Source organism: Podarcis raffonei, chromosome 1, assembly GCF_027172205.1.
Source record: "Podarcis raffonei isolate rPodRaf1 chromosome 1, rPodRaf1.pri, whole genome shotgun sequence".
In the NCBI taxonomy this organism is placed as follows: domain Eukaryota; kingdom Metazoa; phylum Chordata; class Lepidosauria; order Squamata; family Lacertidae; genus Podarcis; species Podarcis raffonei.
Window position 1 is genome coordinate 114,398,446 of NC_070602.1, and position 23,000 is coordinate 114,421,445.

A 23,000-nucleotide genomic window follows, 5' to 3' on the forward strand; every position below is an offset into this window, starting at 1 on the left:
GGCTACCTATCTGTAACCAGCAATAACAAGTAAAGGATAACAGGGACAGATTAAAACAGTGAGCTAGTACTGTATAGTTGCATTCCTATACACACTTACCTGCAGGTTCACCACCTGGGAGATTGGCATCATGGACTGGCTTGTCACATGCTGCAGAAATTCTGCCACTCCCACACTTTTCATGGGAGCTGATATATAATAATTCCATGTCGTAAACTACCGGTACTTAGAAGAGAAAAATATTGACAGCTTATTTTAAATGGCCTGTATTCTGGATCTGTTACATTGAACTTGATAACCATTCCAGACTTTGGGGCCACCACCAGTGGGCACCAGTTTGATAGATGATGGGACTGGCATGAGGTTTTTGTCCCGATTTCTCAAATAAATGTGAGGAAGGAAGTGCTTCCTCACAGAAGATGAAAGGACAGAGCTGGCGCCTGGGGCTGTTGTGGGACATGACTGCTATGTAACGACAGAAACAAACATTTTAGTGCTCAGTTTTACTAGTGTAGAGTTAAGATGGAAGTGGTTCATGGGGACATATTAGCAATGGCACATATTCCTGCTCCAGAATCTGCCACTATATGGAGAATTATGACCCACTGTCACAATAATACACTTATGGGGTATTTATTATGCTGACAGCATTCTGAGGAATTCCTTGCGGCAAGACACATATATTTTCTCAATATATCACCATCTCGGGTATTATAAGTACAGAGAGGAAATTGGTTTGTATTTGAGACATCCTCGTTCTAGAAAAACTTGTAGCTGTGAAGGCTGTAATCAAGAAAACACATAATTCATCACACAAGGATTAGTATAGCTTATTATATAAATATGTCCATAGAGGTGACACTGGAGAGCAGTGGATAAATTACCCTTGAACAATAAATACTGTTGGATATTTTCAAGTAGAGTTGGTTTTTAAAAGCAGACATCACACAGAGTATCAAAATGTCTGGTCAGATGTGCACCTCCATGATAGTTCATCACAGTAATTTTGTCCTGAACGCTTAACAGCTGCATCTACTTAGAGGACATGATAAACAAGGACAACAGGGTAACGATCATCACAGTGGAATCTCTTAAGCAACAAGTTAAAAGGATTTTCATTTTACAATTGAATAAGAGTGGATTTCTAAATTGTGTTTGCATAGATTAAGTCAAGTGCTTGTGCTTGTTATGCACTGTAATGTAAATAAATTGCCTTGGTGTATAATAATGAAAAGCACATTATTGATGCATACTTGCCTAAATCTGTCAAATTTTAGATTAATCTTTTCTTATAAGCAGCAACAGGGACCTATGATGTTCTTGTGAAGGGTTCAGAGAAGCTGCTCCATTTATCTGTGAACCCAGCCTATCACTGGAAATTTCACAAAAATACGGTTTGGGAATTCAAATTATAAGTGATACTTCCATAAATTTCACACTGTCTCATGTAATTTGCTCAGCATGATGGCATTATTATATTCTTTGGGCTCAGCAACCTTTTTGGACCAGTGAGAACATCTGGAATTTTTAGAAAGGCGTGTGGGTGCCAGTCATAGAATGTCTGCCTTGAATGTCTGCACAATCCAAAATAGCCACATTTGAAAAAAAAAACAGAAAAATAGACAGGGCCACAAATATATACAGGATTGTGCCCCCCTTCCATCAAACCCTGTCAATGGGTGGGTGGGTGGGGGTAGTTTCATTTACATCAGAAACCATTACACTTTCTCACAGAGAGAAGCTTTCCTCTTTTCATTATGGATGGAAGGATGAGTGTTCATTCCTGGCATCCAAGAATTGGAAACAGTGACGCTATTCTCACAATTTTGAAGGCTGTTCAGCTATAAAATTCACCTAGAAATGAAATTAAGCCTTCAATTGCTTCTTTCTCTATGAACATTCATTTTCATTCTTCCCCATGCGGAGCATGCTATATGCACCTTCAGTGTAACATTTTTCCTGATTTTACTTTGTAGGTTGGCATTTTAATTCACTCTTAATCTGTTGTTGGTGTGAACGCCTCAAATACGAATTTTATTGTGTGTTTTTTTGCTGTCTTTTGCCTGTCTACAAGAACCATGTCAATGTTCCTAGATCTCCATTAGTGTACCTTAATGCATATTCAGTCCTCTGGAATGTTTGCATTTCTTTAATTCTGATGTGCCTTAAACGTTATGGGGTGGTTTTCCATAAAATACTCAAGAGGAGTTTACTGGATATTAAAACCATGAAAAACTGGAAGCTCAGTAAATGTTAGAAACGGTATTCTAATTACTGCATATAGCAGTACACGTCCTTTTGGACCAATTAAAATGCTATTAAGCAATAGGAGGATTGCAGGATTTTGGGTCTTAGTTGTACAAGCAGATATTTTAACGTTCGCTTCTGGTATTTCCCTTATGTTTCCTAGTTTATATAGACAACGGAAATTTGTGCTCTATTGAGTTTTTATTGTTGTCTGTTTCTGCTGATAATGAAAGTTAGTGAATATCAGCTGCCGTGCCTAGTTGGCTGGAACAATCAGATTACACACTCTGTAGCTCAGCACATCTCTGCTTTGCTGGAGCTTCAGCAAGCGAGTTAACATTATAGCTAGAGGAGAGGGCTCTGTCCATCCTCACCGCTGATTTAATCAGCACATAATGCTGGTGGTACCTGATCATTTTTGCTTCCAGTTACTGTCACTGCAGAGCAGCATGAATTGTAAAACTAAGTAAGTGAACCCAGAGGAACCACTTTTCTATGCGGATTCCTCCCGTCCCTGGTTTCTTTTTTTTTTTTTCCTACGGCAAAAGCTGAAAGGATCTTAAAAAGCTCAGTTGCACCTTCCAGGCTCATGTCTGCATTGCAGGAGGCATGGAGCTGCATTAACCGCTCATTGAGCTTTTGGGATGTTTTGCTTGGGGGTGGGGGTCAGAGAAGAGAGAGGCTGTTTCCCCATTAATATAATTAATTCTACAAGCTTGCAGGCGGATTGCCGCCAGCATCAGTCTCTGCTAAAGCTAGACCAAATGAAATGCACACACGCCACATTGGAAATAGCAGGAACCCAAATAGGGAGGTTATCCTGAGGTTGATGAGAGGGAGGAGAGGAATAGTCACCTGACATTTATGGGACAATAATTATAACACTCATTTATTAATTTCCAGATGTATAGACATGTTTCTTGATGCAAAAACAGGAAGGCTTGTGGTACCTTTAAGCTGGGATCCCCAGTTATGGTGCCACGGGGCTTGTGCTCCTTCCAATTTTAATTTTGAAGCAGTTTTTTGGCAATTTTGTTGATTTGGGAGAGCTGTCTGTTTTCTGTTCTCATTTTCTGAGGGTAGTGCCCACTTTTGTTTTCTTTTGTGTTATTTGTTTGGGGACAGGATTTTTGCCTGTTTTGAGAGAGGTTCTGACCACCACTTTATTATTATTATTATTATTATTATTATTATTATTATTATTATTATTCCCTGCTTTTTCCCCCCTGGTGGGAATCAAGGTAGCTACAGATAAAAATAAGAATCACAAATGATGTTCAGAGCTGCCCATGACTTTTCTTCGATTTTCAAACACGTCCTTGTGCCCAAAAAGGTTAGCTCTCCCATGCCTTGAAGACTAGCAAGTTTCAGTGTGCCATAAGCTTTTGTGGACTAGAGACCACTCCATGGATGATGTTTTATATTTCGTTTTATGCTATATTTTGTTAGATTGCTTTATCTGATATTTTGTGTTGAATTATTTTCTGTTTTTCTTGGCATTCTTTGAGAGGGAAAAAGCACATCCACATAATGGCTGAATATCCGCTGTTAGTCGTGCTCAGAATAGGCCCATTGGAATAAATGGAATTTTTTAAAAAATCCGCTCGGAGGAATGTACTTGGGGATAAGCTGCCTCTGTTTAAATGCATGCAGGACTATTTGTTCATATATTAGGGGCTCCCATGTGAATTAGCATTTGGTGAATCAGTTTATTTTCCTTCTATAAAGTTAGTAATTGGGACCAGTGTCTTATAGTGACTAGACCAGAGTGGCTTGGTGTGGGTGTGCAAAATCCAGGTGTGTTTGCACAAATTCCTACTCCTCAGAGCTACCTACTTCACAGGATTACTGTGAAAATATTCCCTAAGCGATCCCCATGCAATTCTAAGCTCCGTGGAGGAAGGGGGGAGAAATATAAATGTCAAACAAATGAATAATAAAATAAGAGTAATAAGCACCTATTACTTCATGACTGCAAAAGTTTCATGTTTTGATTGATTAAACTCTCGTTTTTATTGTTTTTTTGGGGGGGGGCCAATGATTTCTGTTCTGCAACTTTCTCAGAAGACACTGAATTCTGTAAAGCTTTCTCACAAGTAGTGAAATCTTTCTATTGACCCAGACATTGAGTCAGTTTTGACACAGTTTTTGAAATGTTTTGCTCCCCAACAGTTCTAACTGCAAATCTTGCTACCTTGTGGAAGAGTCATCCACCCTTTATAAACAGAAATCGTATGTCTATAGTGCCATCAAGTGGATGTCAGTCATTATAGCATCAGCATTTTTTATACTTGATACTTCACGGCTGCAGAATTCCACTTGTTCTCACTTCAACTGATTATCCCCTATCCCAATAACAAGTTATGGAATAGAACAGAACGGTGTTTGTTGCATTACTCCATAGACCATAGCAGAAAATACAAGTTATAGTCTAGTATCTGGCCCTACATACATTAACCTGAAAGGCCAACTGATTTCATTTAACAGTATCTCCAGTGAACTCTAGTGAACTGTTCCCATTGTACCACTGAGGATATTATTCCATTCAATAACCCCGTATCTATAACTGAAACTCATTTAATCATACTGAAGTGCTTCAGTTTGCTTGGGTTGTTCACTGGGCAACAACGATGAAGCTGAAGGCATTGTGCATCAGCCCAAATATGGAGAATTATCCATCCTGTAAAATATCCATCTGTCAAACGTGACCTGAATTATTATCATTAACCTAGCCATATGGGAATCCCTTGCAGATGATCGCAAATGCTTGGAGGTAGACAGTCAGGTTGTGCATCCACAGCAGTGACCAGAGAAAGAATGACCGCTGGGAGGAACGCAGAGAGAAGAAACGCCATGGTGTACCTGTAACAGCAAAACCAGACACCATAATCTGCAAAACCTGAAATAAAACACGTTTCTCCCATATTGGACTCTACAGCCACACGCTTCCTCTATTTGAATGCAGCCTACTTTACAAAGTTATGGATTACCTCTGTTGCTTTGTCTACTTTTCTCCCTTTAACTCAGCCCGCCACTGGTATGGAAGGTTGTCCATGAGCAAATGTGGTTCTTGACCTGAAAAAGATTTGCCAATCCTGCTCTAGGGAGAGAATCATTTTCTGACCCTTCAGTTAGTAGAAGACACTGAAGTCATTATTTACTTTCTTCGGGCTACAAATTCTATGGACGTCTAGAAGGACTTTATAATAAAACCGTAAAGCTGCCCTTGCTGCTTGTGATAATACATGAATTTGTCGCCCGAGTGACCTTAACATGTTAAATTTAATAAAGTGTATTTGCTCAAGTTAGATATGAGCTGTTTTTCTTTTGCTTCCTTTTATATAACTTTTAGGTCATGGCAAAATAAGCTGGAGGCGCTAGGCTTAATGAAACTAATTTTATTTGGGAAACTCAAATCTGTGGCTTGATAGGATAAACCATTTTGGTACACAGTTGTTTTCTTCTTGGTTGCAGAAATAACTTTTTGCTCCTGACGCTGCTTTGGTTTGGCTCCTGATTGCTATAGCTAATGAGTTTGTCCAGAACGTAGAGACAGTACAAAATAAGGAAATTTGAAAGTTGTGGGACCTTATTTTCTAGTAAATGAATAGTTGAATGCCCTTCAAAATACAAACTTCCTTTAGAGTGCATTCAGACATGGGGAATACTGTGGGACATGGGGATTTCCTGGTTACAATGATGATTCTTCTGTCCCGTTTTCTAATGTTCCTTTCACACCGCAGTAAGGTAAAGGTAAAGGGACCCCTGACCATTAGGTCCAGTCATGACTGACTCTGGGGTTGCGGCGCTCATCTAGCTTTATTGGCCGAGGGAGCCGGCTTACAGCTTCCAGGTCACGTGGCCAGCATGACTAAGCCACTTCTGGCGAACCAGAGCAGCGCATGGAAACGCCGTTTACCTTCCCGCCAGAGCGGTACCTATTTATCTACTTGCACTTTGACGTGCTTTCGAACTGCTAGGTGGGCAGGAGCAGGGACCGAGCAACGGGAGTTCACCCCGTTGCGGGGATTCGAACCGCAACCTTCTGATCAGCAAGTCCTAGGCTCTGTGGTTTAACCCACAGCGCCACCCGCGTACCTGTTGTATTATGGACCAGTGGCTTTTACTGGCATGTTGCACTGAATTTCTTTCACACCAGTGATTTCTTTCACACAGGCAACATGGCTGCTTCCTCACACTTTCCACACCTGCATGTTTCTGCTTCCCCTGATGAACCCATGAAAATGGCAGGAAAGAAATCAATGCAGGTATACCACCCCAAATTTTGTTTACTCTCAAAATGTTCTGGGTGAATGCACTGGGAGAGTGCGCCAACAGCGGAAAAGCCAGCAAAGGAACCCGTAGCTCGGTGCATGCAACAGGATGCGTCGTGCAGCGCCCACAACGTTACACAGCGCTCCGGGCGTGGTGCCAAAACAGCTGCCATGCAGCTGCGGCAAAAGCTGACAGCCGAGTGGAGCAGAGCCCGTCTGAGCCCCGCGGACTGTTCTGTGGGCAGCTTGCTGCGAGTTCAGGGGCGAGCGTTGGAGTCTGGGGAAGAGCCCGCAGCGTTCCGACAGGCTCTGCTCCGCTTGGCTGTTGGCGGCTCTTCCCCAGACTCCAGCGCTCAGCCCCAGACTCTCAGCCTGGGACCCCTGAGAGCCCAGCACCTGGGTGCCATGCTACCCTAGCACCAACGGTTAAGACGGCCCTGAGCATTTTGTATACCAAACACTCTAGTGTGTTAGTTTTGCATATCTGTATTCATGCTCTTTTCCTTCCAGCATTTTTTCAACATTCTTTGAATGTGTGGGTGGCACAGAAGTGGAATCCCATAAGTAACCAGCTTGTAATAAGGTCTGGACAAACACATGCTTTTTGTGACGGAGCTGTTTTTCAAGGCTCCCGCTTGTATAATCCCATGTTATGTACAGCTGCATTCTGAAGACTCTTTCCAGACCTTATAAAGAACCTGCGATTTATCCAGATTGTGTAGAAGTCAGCCTGTTATTATTTTGGTGTGCAATAGCAGACATATGTGAAAAGCAGGTTGCAGTTCTTCAAGAATATGGACATAGAAATAGATTGGTTTCCCCTTTCTTTGGCAGATGTTTTGTTTGCATTTGCAGGCACTGGACACTTGCGGTAGTAATACTGCACCAAAAAGCTACATTTGTTGTCTGAGTCAAAACATGCACAAGTACCATGGTGCCTTCCGGGGAGGGCTTTGAGGCCAGACTTCCAGGGTGTCGCTCAGAAGAATGGGGAAGAGGTCCTGCAACTGTAGTAGGTGTGGCAAAGCACATTTAGAAGTAGAAACATATAATTCTATAGAGTTGGATGGGACCTCAAAGGTAAACTATTCCAAGCCCCTATCAATGCAAGTAATATGCACTACCATCAAAAGTGGGGGACAGAAGGTGGCAATACTCCTGCAAGAGTATTAAGTCTAAAATCTAAAATGACTTAACTGTAGCAATGTCTGAACAATTCCAGTGTACAGCTATGTAGAGCAGAGCTTTTGAAATATGACCAGGACATACATTTCACGTGGTTTGCATATATGTCGTGTGCATTCATGTGAGGTGGGAAATGATGCTCATTGTTAATTTGCACGTTATCAAGCAGTTCATTTGGTAGCTTCAGTACTGGCACCCTGCTAAGCGGAGCGCTGTTTCTACATTTTGCAGGATGTAAGCTGGTAACATTGCTCATAATGTTGTTCTCACAGAATGTTCACTGAGCCATTTGTTCTGTGTTGTTGTTTTTCTCCGAACGTTTCGCCAAATCACCCCGAAGAAAGGGAAGGAAGACAAATAAAGTCATTTGAAGCTGTTGTAAATACACTTCCTGCCCAGTTGTTCAGGAAGGAGCGAAGCATTGCCAATAGCCCTAATGTTTCACAGCCCCTAAATTCAGGCTAACTTCATCTGAGAGCTTTGCATTAGGACAAAACAGGATGTTACTAGCAACACATCAATGAAGTGGAAGTACTAGGAAGTTGGGAGGAAGTGATGATGTCCTTTTGGGTTTCATGATACAGAGGCAAGGGAAAGCTGAGTTTAGTCAGACATGCACTCTGGATTTTGAGAAGGCTGATTTTTTTTATAAAAAAAAAAAGCTTAAGGAACTACTGCATGAGATCCTATGGTCAGAAATACTGAAAAGTGAAGGGAGTACAAGATGGATGGGAGTTTCTTAAAGGTGAAATATTGAAGGCGCAAATGCAGGCAAGAAAAACAAGCGGGAGGCATCTAAAGAAACCGGTGTGGCTGCATAAGGAGCTTACAGATCATTTGAGATTTGAGAAGGGCCTGTATGGGAAATGGAAGATGGAGAAATGCTACTTGGTGACAGAGGGGAGGTGGAACTCCTCAACACCTACTTTGCCTCTGTCTTCACCCAAAAGTAAAGCAGTGCCCAACCTGCAGGGAGGGAACTGCAGTCCAAGATAGAAGAGGTGGTAAGGGAACACCTAGCTACTTTATCTCCAGGGTCTGATGAGCTGCACCCAAGGGTACTAAAGGAGCTTGCGGATGTAATCTCAGAGCCTCTGTCTATAATCTTTGAGAATTCGTGAAGAACAGGTGAGGTCACTGCGGACTGGAGGCGAGGAGCCTAGGAAAGAGGAGACTGAGATGCGATTTGATGGCCTGCAGTCTTCAGATATCTAAAGAGTGGTCCCATGGAAGATGAAACAAGCTTGTTTTCTCTTGCTCCAGGGGGTAGGACCTGAACCAATGGCTTCGAGTGACAAGAAAGGAAATTCTGACTAAAAATCAGGAAGAACTTTCTGGCAGTAAAAGCTGTTCGACAGCGGAACGGACTCCCTCAGAAGGTGGTGGGCTCTCCTTCATTAGGTGTTTTTAAGCAGAGGTTGGATGGCCATCTGTCAGGGAGTCTTTAGCTGAGATTTCTGCATTGCAGGGGCTTGGGCTAGATGACCCTTGGGACCCCTTCCAACTCTGCAGTTCTGTGATGCTGTGATTCAGGATACCCATCAAAAGTACTTTTCCCATAAATGGCATCCCATCCCCACTGGTGCCACAGGATATTTTGTTGCTAGCTCAAGTGCTAACAGATGTTGCAGAGTACTTGTGTGAGTACCAAAGAAGTACTAAGTGCTCCTTCTGCGCATTGAATCAAGACTAATATATCTGCAATGTGACCCTTCAGTGATTCAGCCTTATATGGTGGGGTGGGCGGGGGCGGGGATAATCTGAGCATCCTAAAGACAATCTGTATGTTAGGACAGCATCATCTTCCCTATGTGGCTTGCCAAAGGGCATCCAGTAAATTGGTGTCTGAGATTTGAATGAGGGACATGGAATAGTATATTATAGTAGGTAAGAGACAATGAATTGGGAAACCTTATGAAAACAGAATACATAAAAAATGCAGCCATATGTTGCTCTTGATATGAAACCAGTAAAGCCTGATTTAGGGCTCACAGGATACAGCTTTAACAACCAGCAGTGGATTATTTTTTGAATAAAAATAGGGGTCTCCCCTGAGAAATATGTTTGCGAAGGACAAACTTCTGTCATGCTCTTATTTGATCAGAGGCCTTGATTGTAAGGGTTGCCAGACACACCGTGCACAGATGCCCAAAGCATAATGTGATTTGGTTGAGTGTTCACACCTAACCATATTGCGATTGATTCTTAGCCTGTGGATTCATGTGCTCAGTAAAGCATTCTGCACTGTTTATATGAATGTGGGCACATGCATGTTTGGACAGTTTAAAACCCAGAATGAATTAAATTTACAAATGATTTCTTTTTAGAAAATATTAATTGTATTTTTGTAGTATTATTTTTTGCTTTTAGAGTTTTTAGTTATAATTATTATTTAATAACAGTCACTGGTGCTAACTATTTCAAAACATGGTCTTCAAATGATCTATCTGTACAACTTGCAAAGGTGGAACTTATGGCAATTGGGGATTTTCTAGCTTTTTAAAAGAGTTCAAGTTTTCTCATTTGCCTTTTGTACACTTATGCTGATGTAATAGATGCCATATATAATGTTTTGTGCTTGAATGCTTGCTGTTTAAAATTATTACTATTATAATAATCATTAGCATTAAAGTTATTACTGCATCATCACTAACCAAGAACTCTACGTGACCTACAAAACATCTTAATCTCTTAGTTGAAGTATTTGAATTTATCTGTATTTCATAAAGTAGAAAAAATAAATGACTTTGTATTTATTATGTTTGTTAATACTAAGGAGCACATTTCTTCCATAAATAAAAGGAGGTGGCCAATTTAAAAGAAAGATGTTTGAATGCATGAGATCTCTGTTGAAATAGCTTTCAAAGGAAGTAAAAACAAATCTTCCTGCAAAAGAAAGAATAGAATTGTAGAATTGTAGTATTTTCCTTTTGTGAAGAGTGTTTCATATTAGCTAAAATATAAGGATATGGATTTAGATTTAATAGTCCAGTCTCAACCTATTCATTTATTTTAATGAGGTTAGAATAAAAAAGAATCATGCAGAAGAAGAGGAATATTTTGAGGTGAAAAGGATCAAGTACTGGACAGTGTTGAACAGTTTTTATTCTTTAGCTGAAGTTCTTTCTCCTGATAAAATATTGAAGAACCTGTAATCTAGTATTGCTAGTATTATGTGTTATGGCAGAATTGCAAGATAAGAATTTATTTGTTGAATGACATTTTATTTTGAACCACCCTTTGGCCATTGGAGGAGCAAAGGTTAAAACGTGGGCACTGGCTGAAATCTAATCCCCAAGGTTCTTTATAAATCACCAGTCTTGTTCAACTCACCACTAAAAATTGAATCCACCATTTTCTGCAGAGTGATACAGTACGTCTGAAATGTATCACAAGCGTGTGTGTTCTTCATCGAAAGTACCCCCATTTGGAAAGCCAATCATTTTATTGCAGATGGTTGTTTTTGGAGGGGCAGGGGGACAATAATGTAAGGTATGCGAAATGTATGAAATGGCTTTAAAGTTGCATGTTTTTTGGTGACAAGGTAAATTATACATATACAAGCCTAGCCATAGGCCATGGCAGCTCTTCATCTCAGAAAACCTTTGTTAAAAACAATGCTATTTGGATGGTCCCTCCCATATTATGTCTTCACACGCACACAGAATAGCTCATCATGTAGAAGACAAGGCTAGAACATTTCTCCATGACATGCCGGTATCCATATGTTGGGAAATTTTGAAATGGGGCCGTATTGGGAACCTAAAAATGTAGCACAATAATATTAGAGGACCTCCCCCCTAAAGGCCTATCTAGTCCAAAATCCTGTTACCACAGAAGCCAGTCAAATGCCTCTGGGAAGCCCACAATCAGGACATGAGGGTATTGTTTCCCAGAGCAGTGTTTCCCAACCTTTGGTCTCCAGCTGTTTTTGGACTACAACTCCCATCATCCCTAGCTAGCAAGACCAGTGGTCAGGGATGATGGGAATTGTAGTCCAAAAACAGCTGGAGACCAAAGGTTGGGAAACACTGTCCCAGAGTACCTCTGGGAATAAGAGCATAGGAAGCTGCCTTATGCTGAATCAGACCAATTGTCCATTTAGCCCAATGTATTCTGTAGTGAATGACAGCAGCTCTCCAAGTTTTCATGCAGGGAATCTTTTATTGGAGGTGCCAGGGACCACCTGCATGCAAATCATAGGCTCCCCCACTGAGCCGTGTATGTTTCCTTATATGGGGCACACTTAAGAATGGTGGCAACATCCAGAACTCTGCTCTTATTGTTGTTCCTCAAAAGCGGCCAGCTCCTAAACTTTAGAAATAAGGCAGGATCAAATCATTTTGGTGGCCATATTTGTTGCCTGAAGTGCAGCTCTAAAACAAGCCCACCCAACTCTCAACCGCACAGTGACAAGTTTGAGGCAGCCATTTTGTTTCTGGACTGTTCTTATCCCCAAGACCCAATTATGTGTGTGGAGAGAAAAGGGAGTGTTTTTCACCATATAAGTCCTACAGTGTGAAGTGGACAGGCATACCAACCTCTTTGAGAACTAGATTGAAGGTGCACTTCTAATTACAATAACAACTTCTAATAGCTGATAATTCATTTTTGCTCCAGGTAATGGAGATGTATCTTCCATTTTGTGGGATTGCCATATCTAACGCTCAGCTGTTTGCTGCTTCCAGGAAGGAGTATGATAGAAGCAGAGTAAGTGAAAAATTGCAATTTGGGCCACTGCTACTAACTTTTACTTCATATGCTATCTCTGCATGATCACATGATAAAAGGTCAGGTGACTGAAGATAAATCACTATTATTTCTAAAGAAAGCATTGACACTTGGTTGAAAATACACATACATTTAATACACATCACTTTGTTAATCAGTGCATGTATTTTGCCATTGGTTGCATTATTTTGTTCTGCTGCTCAAGAGCGAAGAATATATTGTATGAGTAAAGCTACAATCTTACGTGCTCTTTCATAGGAATAAACACAGTGAAACTTCTGTGAGTAAACATGCTTAGAATTGCAGTGTACATAAATATATTTCCTGTCTTCCTGTTCTTCATAGTTTTAGCTTCATATTCAAAGGGTATCTTGCAGCTACGGATGTTTTTACCTGAATTTTTTATCTACCAGTAGTAATTCTAAAGTAATTCCTTTCCACTGACATTATGATGCCAACATTTTTTTGAGCTAAATGGTGACCACTAAAAGCTTTACCAGGATGTTATAGTGTGCAACTCATGAGAGCACAATGCACAAGCATTGCAAAGAGCTTTCTTGTGTTCTGTACGACTTGACTACTGTAGAAAAAAAATGAGTCATTATTTTTGACATTTCAGTGGGAGTCTTTGATCCCCCCCCCCCCCGATCATGTCAGTGACATTTGTGAGGAAATCGGGAGGCCAGGAGTTAGGGATCTGGCACATATTCAGGAGAGCAACAGGACACAACTTTATTGCAACTTTACACATCAAGTAGTTTGGCATATAAGGCTAGGGATAGATCTTGGCAAAAAGAACCTGTGTGTCTGAGGAAAGTCTGGGAGGAAGGACGCTTCAAACAGAGTCCTAATGCAATCAATTCCATTAATTGGTATAGCTTAAGGCATACATGAAACACTGAAGTAGCCTTTTATCCTGGCCCCATTGAGAAAATGAGCAAACAAAAACACTGATTTCCGTGATCTTTTACAGGGACATTTGCCCATTGCTGTTTTGGGCACCTAAATTTAATTTAGAAGGAGTAAGCCCATATTACAAAGTCAGTAAGTTTTATACAGTAACTGGTACTTTTAGAAGTCTTGTTTGGGGGGGAATTGTCCAATAATTTATTCGAATTGTAATAGCTGTCCCTCCCATGTATGTAGGCCTTGCTGGAGGTGGTTAATGATCTATTTGAAGAACAGACAGACCTAGAGAAAATTGTGAAGAAGATTATGCACCGAGCCCAAACTCTACTAAAGTGTGACCGCTGCTCGGTATTGCTGCTCGAAGACATTGAGTCTCCCGTAAGTAGATTTCAGGTTACTACTCGGTAAATTCTCTTGCAAGATATAACGACAAAGTAAAATGCTTACCTTTGTACAGGGGTCACACACTTTTGGCTGCCCTTGCCAAAGAATTTAGTTGCTAGTTCTGCTACTTTCCCCCCCACAGGGATGCCAACTTGAACAAAAAAATGGGGGCGGGGGAAGCCCTGCTCCACATAATCGATTGCATGACGTGGTGCACACACACCATTTGAATGGCAATGCCCATCAACTTAGGGGGGGGGCTCAAATATTTTATTTGGGGAGGCTGAAGACCCCACGACCCCTAGGAGTTGGCTCCTATGCTCCTCCATGAAGGCTGGTAGTTGGGGGATGAGTGTTTTATTGGGCGTTGCTGCCTGAAGATGAATGGAGCGAGTTTGGCCAGTGGTGCCCAATGCTTCCCTCTGTTCATGATTTATTGAGAGAAACTTCAGGAAGGAATATGAAACTGATGTGTGTTGCTGTCCTGTGGTGTTCCCTGCACCTGCAGGAAGCAGCAGTCAATGCTTCCCTCATTTGGGATGTGTGTGTGGAGATGGATAGGGTATTTTTGAGCAGTAGCAGTTAGTGTTTCCCCTGCCACTGGTCTTTCCTGCTCCAAACAGAAAAAGCCACCAGTTGGCAATTTGAAACTGCTTCATCACATAGCTGCCAAACAACCTGCAACTTTTCTCCCAGCTGTAGAGTCATACCTAGGGGTTGGCGAAATCGGCTCCTACTGTGGATGCAAAAGTCACCTATTAGGGATTTGAGTCCTCCCGTGACACCTGGAGTTCTTTTTTTATCTTCTCTGTGTTTTAGAGTGAAAATGTGTCTCCGTCACATCTTGAAGATGAGTGATAATTCCCCCCCCTTCCTCGCCACACCCCCCTTTGGTTCCTTATGTAACACAGTGCATCTCTTTTGATCACATTTTCTATTTTTAAAAGGAGTATTTTCATTATTATATCTTCATCTGAACATTTGAATTATATCAGGATGAGTATAACTACACCACTGACAAATAGTTGTTTAAGAGTGGCTCCCTCTTCCCAGAGAATCCTGGCAACAGTAATGGACTAGGAGGGCATCTGGCTAAGAATTTTCAGCACCCTTACCAAATTTCAGTTTCCAGAGTCTTTAAGGAAGCCATGACAGTGGAACTGCCATAAGACCAGTATACGTTTGTAGTACAGATATGCCCAGAGTGACCGTTTCGTAACCTTGAATTTTGTACAGTGCAGTTTACTAATCCCTCACTTGAAAATTTGACAAGGGTGGAAAATCACCTGCCTCTAAAACAAACAAACAAAAAATCCCCTTGGTATACTTTATTTGATAGGATATGACTCATTGCTGATCAAAATGGTTGGCCTACGCTGGCTTATTCTATTGGCCTGTGCTTCTGTCTGGTCTCATATGCTTATTGCCGCTCTTAACAAGATTCTGAATACTCTAGGGAGACCCTTAGGTGACATAAACACCAGTGTATAAATAGCAGTAGTCGTCCTAACTTGGAGAGCTTATACCCATAGATAGCTCCCTGTAGCCAGTAAATAAGGCAGAAACACATTCTCCTAATGATATAGTCATGCTTGGGCAAGTAGGAACAAGACTTCATGAAAGGGAAAGGTGCAGGGGCTTGCTTACATTCACGATTGCAAGTACGTGTTCATGTTGTGCCTTTGCACACGTGGTGAGAAGCTGACTTTGTGGTATTTTAAGTGCACATTCAGACTGCTGTCATTCTCTCTTAACATGTTGGGCACGTTAAGTCTAAATGTGCATATAATAAAATATATTTCATAAATCATTCTCAGTTAAGTCCCAGCATCTTAATCTTAAAGCAGGCAGATCTTCAGAGACTGACACACATGTCTGTCTGCTTCTTTCTCCAGTTTTGTGTTCCCAAATTCTTCTGCTCTTGCTCTCACCCAGTCTCCACGAAGACCTTGGGGATACCAGGTCACTAACTTAGTCAGGAGCTCAAGCCAGGCAACCAGGCCAAGCTGAGTTGTTTGCTTCTCACACCAGACGCCAAGATAACACTCAGAGCATTCTCCAGACATTCCCGTGAGATTTACTCTGGTTCACCAAAATGGCTTGTCCCTGTGCTCTGATTGGAGACTTTGGTTTGACTGTTAAATCTCACTAGTAGGTTCGGTGGGTGGCACAGAGAAATGGCATGCAACCTTTCCTCTGTTACCAAGTCCCTAAATGCTCTCCCCCCCCCTTCATTGCTGCTAGGAGCAATGGTAACAGAAATAACAGCACCCAAGACAGAGAGTGCTTTTTCTCACTCCTCCTTATGGTGTTTTGAGCTATCATCACTGTTTATAACAGTGACTGCAACAAACTCCCCGCCCCCACCCCTCACCCAGTGACGATTGCTACAGGAACTGCCTTGCTTTCTCTGCCTGAAAGTGTGATTTATGATTGATGGGTGCTCTGAATCAGCATGTCAGTCACTTACCCACTAGTGCTGTGACATTTGGTTAAAACACAAGTATGTGGAAGCAACCGAAGGATTGCTGGAGGTGGCTTTCAGAAGATGGATGGGGTATTACCACCGAGACAAACTAGGCAGCAAGCTTCACTTTGTATTGACAAGTGCTGGAATTGTGAGATGTGTAAGAAGCAAGGTGAATGTTGTGTGTACTGCTTTGTAAATGTATTGCTGTTCTTCAAGAAACAGACAGTACTGAGGAGACCACCTGACAATGTCTTTTAGGCATGGAAGTTACAGCTAAGCAACTGGTCGGTGTTCAGATCCCTGTTGCCTGAGGTGGTTTCATTATAGTTTGCAGCTACTGGTTTCAGTTGAACTCTTGTCGCTCTTATTATATAAGAATATAGGCTTCTTGTCTGCTATTTTGAATGATGCCATAAAACGATTGCATGGCAGGGAATATTCCTCTACTAGTGTAATGATTATTATCTTCCTGATGTTGAAGAGTAAGCTGGCACTGTGAAAGTTTATAATCTGAATTTTCTCACCAGAGTTTTTATTTATTTACTTCAAACACTTTTAAGTTTGCACCTGCAGTAGGCTTCTTCAGTGTTAGAACTGGCGAAATCCTAAAGATCTGATTCTTTAAAAGTCACCCCATATCTCTTTTTTACGTGAAGGCAAGGAACACGTTTATGTGACAGTGTGGATAAATTTGACTCTAATGTTAATGCATGATGGAGCCTTACACTGAGCTGAACCTTTGGCCCATCTAGGCAATTTGCATAATCCTCAAGTGAAATTTCCCTCATCCACATGACCATTGGCCTTGCTGGCTGGGACTGATGGGAACTGGAGTCCCACAACACTGGGAAGGCCACAGGTTCGCCATCCCTGGTCTACTCCAATAATCTTAAAACTTTCCAGACTTAGGGTACACCTTAATTTTAATTATTTATTGGTATTTCATAATTTAATACCACCAGAAAAACCCTAATAAGTATACACTTCTTCATTTTTATACCCTAGTTTTGTATGGTAGAAGTGCTTCTGATGAGAACTTAGGTCAGGTTGCAGGCCGCTAATGGGTCTCTTAACTAACAGTGAGTTTCCAAGGCAGGGGCTTGCTGCCAAACCTAATTCTGGACCAGGGTTTCCCAAACTTGGTTCTCCCATCATCTGCTAGCTAGGGATGAACAAAATAAGAATTACTTACAAAAACATGGTTGGGGAAAAACAAGGAAAATATTCAACATGCTTCACCATGAGAGCCATTAAAGTGAAAAAGAATGCTATGGAGGTAAACATTGTGATCTGGAGTTGTGACTCTAATCTATATGAGCAATCATTTTGCAGTCAACGAGTTTTGCATTTACTCAGCATTATTTAATTGGGGAAAGTGGGCTCTATGCAGTGAGCATAGAGAGTTGCTTTGTGGCTACTGTTTTATCACTTGAACATGTGTTTTTTCACTGTTGTGTTTTTAAAAAGTCTGGGGGCGGGTATCAGAGACTCATATGTATTTGTTTTACCATGACAGGTAGTGAAATTCACCAAATCCTTCGAGTTGATGTCGCCAAAATGCAGTGCAGATGCAGAGAATAGGTTAGATCTCATGTTTTATATTGCAATCGATTATGTTTTAATGAATAATCATTGATTGTTGGACTGTCTATGAATAGCTGTTTTATAAAAGTGATCCCCCCCCACAAATGCCTGAATTTAATATCTTTTCAATTCAATTAGATTATTTCACAATTTCTTACACGTTGCACAAAATTAGCAGGACTTCCCTTCCTCCATCTTGTGCTGTTTCTTTTAAGTAACTGCATTTTACAATATGCTGTACCAGATAAAATAATACTTTTCTCAGATGGTCCAGGTATAGGTTTAGTGCCTGCATAAACTACAAGAAGTTATGGTAACCAGTAGACCTGGTGATGCGAGACAATGGATTATTGTGATCAGGTTATCTCTCTCAAGAAGAGTTGCTACTAATGCAGCAACCTAAGTTGATGGAAAACACTTTGTGCCACCAACACTATGTGTCTACTCAAAGTAAGGAGCTTACAGTACACCGAAAGTACAAACCTGATTGCTAAGTATGTTCAGCATAGATTGACTCTCTCCAAATTCAGATGAACCACCTTCTAAAAACAGGGTTTCCAAACTTGGGTCTCCAGCTGTTTTGGGACTACAATTCCCATCATCCCTGACCATAGGTCCTGTTAACTATGGATAGTGGGAGTTGTAGTACAGCAACAGCTGGAGACCCAAGTTTTGGAAACCCGAATCTAAAAGAAACTCTCATTTGATAGAATATCTCTAGAGCAAGAGTAGCCAACATGGTGCCTTCCAGAAGTTTTGAGTTCCAGCTCCTATCAGCATGGTCAGGGGTGATATGATCTGTAATCCACAGCATCTGGATGGAATCAGTTGCAGCAGTAAGCATGTAGTAATAAGCACAAATTTGCTTGAGGTTTAGGCAGCCTACTGTTTGAACCCCCACTTGAATTATTTCTTGTTTTGTTAACTTGGATGCATTCTGCTGCTCCTAAAACCTGTCACACATAATCTAGTACTGATTTCATCGCCCTGTCATATAATAATGTCAAAATATTAATTGATGCTGTGCGCTTTAAATCTCTGCCCGCTTCATTGATGGATTTTGCAAGATACACAATTATGAGCTCTATGCTTTGGTAATTGGAACCTTGCCCTCAAAGGCTCTTTTCCCCTCGGTGTTCCTGAAGCTGCTGAAATAAACTGAAAACATTTAACAAGATGCTTCATTTCTGCACCTTTACACATTTAGATGTTATACTGCTATCAAAGCATGTATTGTATAACTTTATTATTTGAACTGAAAACCATGTGAGTGAGATTTTTCTAAGACTTGCTGTCCTGTTTTCTTTTTAACTAAGTTTTATTTATAAAACTTTTTCCTTTTAAACAGAGAACACCAGTCTATGGAGAATTATGCAGCTAGCTAAAAATTATTCCCTTTTCTGTGGCTGATAGATCCAGCTGCTTTGTTGCTGATCCATTTCTCTTTTGTCTCAGTATGCTCTGCTCTGAGACTGATAGTCATGGTATTTTATTCAAAACAGTTAGAAAATTTATGTTGCTTTCCTTCAGTTTTTTTTAATTTTATTTTTACTTTTAACTTACAAAATTAGCTGACTATGATGTTGCTTATTCATCCCCCTGTTCATATGATGGCTCATATCTTAGACTTTTGCTGAAGTTTTGACTGTAAACAGAGATTTCTTTGAGGATGTCGTCATGAAGCCTCCCATTACTTGGAATGAGTTCTGATTTGTTCCATTGAAGAGTTGATGCAAATTGAGTTAGATCCAGACACTTCACCTTAATTTGGTTGTGAATTGAGCTGCTTGTGTTACGTTGCTAAAAAATTTATGTAACAGCCTTGAATGTGATTTTGAAATGGCATTAAATTAATGGAAGAGTTGAGTTATTCTGTACCATAGTACTACAGTGGAACCTCAATTTTCGAGTGTCTCGGAAGCTGAACGTTTTGGTTTTCGAATGCTGAAAACATGGAAGTAATTGCTTCTGTTTTCGAACGCATCTCAGAAGTAGAACGGCTTCCGAGGCGCATTTCTCAATTTTCTCCACTGAAATTTTGACGATCACCCATTGCGCCTCGGTTGTCAAACGTTTTGGAAGTCGAATGGTCTTCTGGAACGGATTATGTTTGACAACCAAGGTTCCACTGTACACTCCAATTAGAATTCTAAGCATTCTGCATTGACTTAAAATAGGGATGCAGAACCTGTGTGTTCCAATCCTCATCATCACCTTCAGTTATAAGGAAGATGGAGAAAGTGTCCTCTAAGGATGCAACCTCTATGATATAAATGTCAGCACTACCCTGGTAGCATGCTAGAGTCTGCAGTGTTCATCCATCTGGATTCTTTAAATATTACTTCACTCTATAAATGTTGAGGTTGCGCTTTATTTTTACGCAACCTCGGCAGTGAAGCATTATTTAAAACACTGGGGGTTCACTCCAGTTTTATGTTATTGCATGCCGCCTCCATGGCAGCCATTGTGATTGGTGCCCCCAGCACTCTTAAAATGTTCTTACTAGTCCAAAAAGTCTGGCAACCCCTGCTCTACAGTCTACGTTGGTTTACAATTCTCAATCTCGAGACTCAATACTAAGCGTTTATATATAAGACCTTTCAAAGTTCTAAATAACCATGAGAAGAAACTCTCTGCTTCTTTGAGTTCCCCTGCAATTAGATGTTTTCAGCAATGGAATCTGTCATTTTGAACAGTCTCCCGTGAGAAATTTACCTGGCCCCTTTGCAGTCAGTTTGGATTATATATTTTGGCCTGTCTCATGGAGAAGAGCGAGAGCACACTGCCCTTCCTGGTGTAGCAGTCTCCACCCTCACATTGCATGTTCACATGGGGGACAGCGTGTCAGGACCTTTTTTTCGAGGGGGTCAGCTGCATAAGTAGGGGACATAGAGTTGGGGGCACAGAGCAGGTGTAAGGTGTTGGAGGACAGAGCTTGGTGTACAATGCAATCTGCCTCATGCCTTCTTATCTAGCATGATGCCCCCAAGTTCAATGGAAGATGCTGTCCTTCAAGATTCAGCTGCCAACCTCGTCAGCTTGTGTATGTGGAATGGAAAGGTGCCTTCTTGCCCTTCACTCCAGAGAGCAGAATATTTTAGGCCGGCCACCTTGGGCCACCTTCATATATGCTGCGAGGAAGATGAACGGACCAGTGCTTGGCTGCACCACTCCAAATATATCATCCAAACCGACCCAGGTTTATTTCAGCAAACATTTCCCGGGATTCATCTTTCAGGATCTGTCCGTTGCTGTTAATTGAGTTCTGTCTGCTTTTTTACATAACCACAGTGTCCTATTTTACTGTTACCTTTTTGCATATTTATTGAAATTTCCTTGTTTAGCCGCTTTGATCACATCCTTCATTTCTCTAAAAAATAAATAAATACTGGAAATAAGCATATAAATAAAACGGATGTATTATTCTGTACCTAATGCCATTGAGCTGCTCTGAATTTTTATAGGTAATCCTGATATAAGGCTATGCTTTCCAGACTTATGAAGATGGGCTTTCAAGCAACAGTGACTATACCCTTTTCTTCCTCTGCTCTGCCTTTATGATAGCTTCAAAGACAGTTTGGAGAAACCGTCTTCATCTTATTCAGACTGGCTAGTAAATAATAGTATTGCTGAACTCGTAGCTTCTACGGGCCTCCCAGTGAACATCAGCGATGCATATCAAGATCCTCGCTTTGATGCAGAAGTAAGGCACCCTCTACCTACATAATTACACACCTCTGTATTCTCTTAAATCACAAAATCTTAGCTACTTCCATTATATCTGATGCCTTCCGTTGTGATTTGAATCATGTTTATAAATTGCTCTGCTGGCTCAGTGTTCATTTTATCAACAGATCAGATGCTGGCATAACCATATGCAGGACACAACTACTCTCCCTCTTCTGTATTAACTTTATTCCATTAGGTTTAGTCATTTATGTGGTAATAGCTGCAAACTGGCAACCAGATCGTTGGATAGTTAATCCAATCTTTCTGCAAAATCTTCTCCCACCCTCGCTTCTTTTCAGCCCTCCTTGTCTCCTTAGGATTAGTAAGGTCAGAACCAGCAATGAAAATAGAAACTGGGGCTCCCCACATTCTCATCAGTTGCGACATCCTACACGCCTTTAGCCCATAGTTCCCAGCCCACCAAACCAGCCTGTCTTCCCACTTCCTTCCTACCAATAATAGCATACAGCCCCTCCTCTCTTAGGTCCCTAGCTTTCTCCCAGTCCTGCTATCTAGAGATGGGGTGGGCCGAGTCACAGCAAATGTGAGTGTCCAGGCTAAGGTTGAAAAGAGCAAAAATCAGGGTTGGCACAGCCCCACAGGTGCCTTCCTTGATTCTGTTGGTTTAAACCCCGCCCCTCCTCCATTCACTACTCTGCCCCTGTCCCTTAAGGGGCACTCACCCCTTAAGGGAGATGGGAGAGGCCCACCAGGTCTCTCCTCCTTCCCCTGATAGTTTCAGACGTGAAGATGCTGCAGTGTGTATGCTGGCAGTATCTTCACTTTTGAAACAACTGGAAGGAGGAGAAAATGCACAGCAGGCCTCTCCCATGTGGGAGCCATTTCCACTATCTCTTAGCCCAGCCTGGCCCTCAGAGTGGGTGTTCTCCCCACACCCCCATGTTGGGCAGTGGGAATCAGGCCCCCTTTGAGTATTTGAATAGGAGACTGGAAGGGGTCAAACAGTTTCGGGCGAGCAATCTTACGTTAGTCCTTTTACCATGCCTCTGCATTTCATCAACTCCATGTGTCTACCAGCCACCTTTTCTTCAGACTACTGCTTTTGAGGCCACAATTTACTTTTTACCAATCCTTCAGCCACCCTGTCTTGAGCAGCCTTCCTAATACTCCTTCCACCCTCTCCTCCACTATAGAGCTTTTCAGAATCTTCAGTTCTGTGAAGTTTATTCAGAGCTTTCCCATTCTGATCCATTCCTGCTCTCCCAGTTCCACTTTTCCTGTACCCTTTCCCCCAATCCTCATTTTCCATTCCTTCATTGAGTCTCCCTTTTCTTAACTCTGTTGGACTACCTGCACTCTTCCTTTAACATGCTTGCCTCTGGACTCCCTGCCTATTGCTTTCTCTGCTTTAAGGATTTTTTTTCCAGCTCCCAGACTGCACTTGTGTGAAGTTTTAATACCATACAAACTTAACAACTTCCCCTTGCCTCATAGAAGGTGGACTGCAAACTACTTCAGTTCCTAGA

The 23,000-nt window shown here is 41.5% G+C and overlaps 1 protein-coding gene across 8 annotated transcripts in view; it reads left to right on the forward strand.

Moving 5' to 3' along the window:
* PDE11A (phosphodiesterase 11A) overlaps positions 1–23,000 on the forward strand; it is a 151,395-nt gene that overhangs the window by 42,169 nt on the left and 86,226 nt on the right. For 5 of the 8 annotated variants that reach the window (XM_053409983.1, XM_053409966.1, XM_053409999.1 and 2 more), the window contains exons 3-6: positions 12,327–12,416; positions 13,584–13,724; positions 17,717–17,781; positions 21,349–21,487. In XM_053409983.1, the coding sequence (XP_053265958.1) occupies positions 12,327–12,416; positions 13,584–13,724; positions 17,717–17,781; positions 21,349–21,487 (435 nt within the window). Of the gene's footprint in view, positions 1–11,890; positions 11,928–12,326; positions 12,417–13,583; positions 13,725–16,189; positions 16,370–17,716; positions 17,782–21,348; positions 21,488–23,000 lie in introns of those variants that run through there. The other 3 variants (XM_053410014.1, XM_053409972.1, XM_053410023.1) reach the window with 3 other exon arrangements.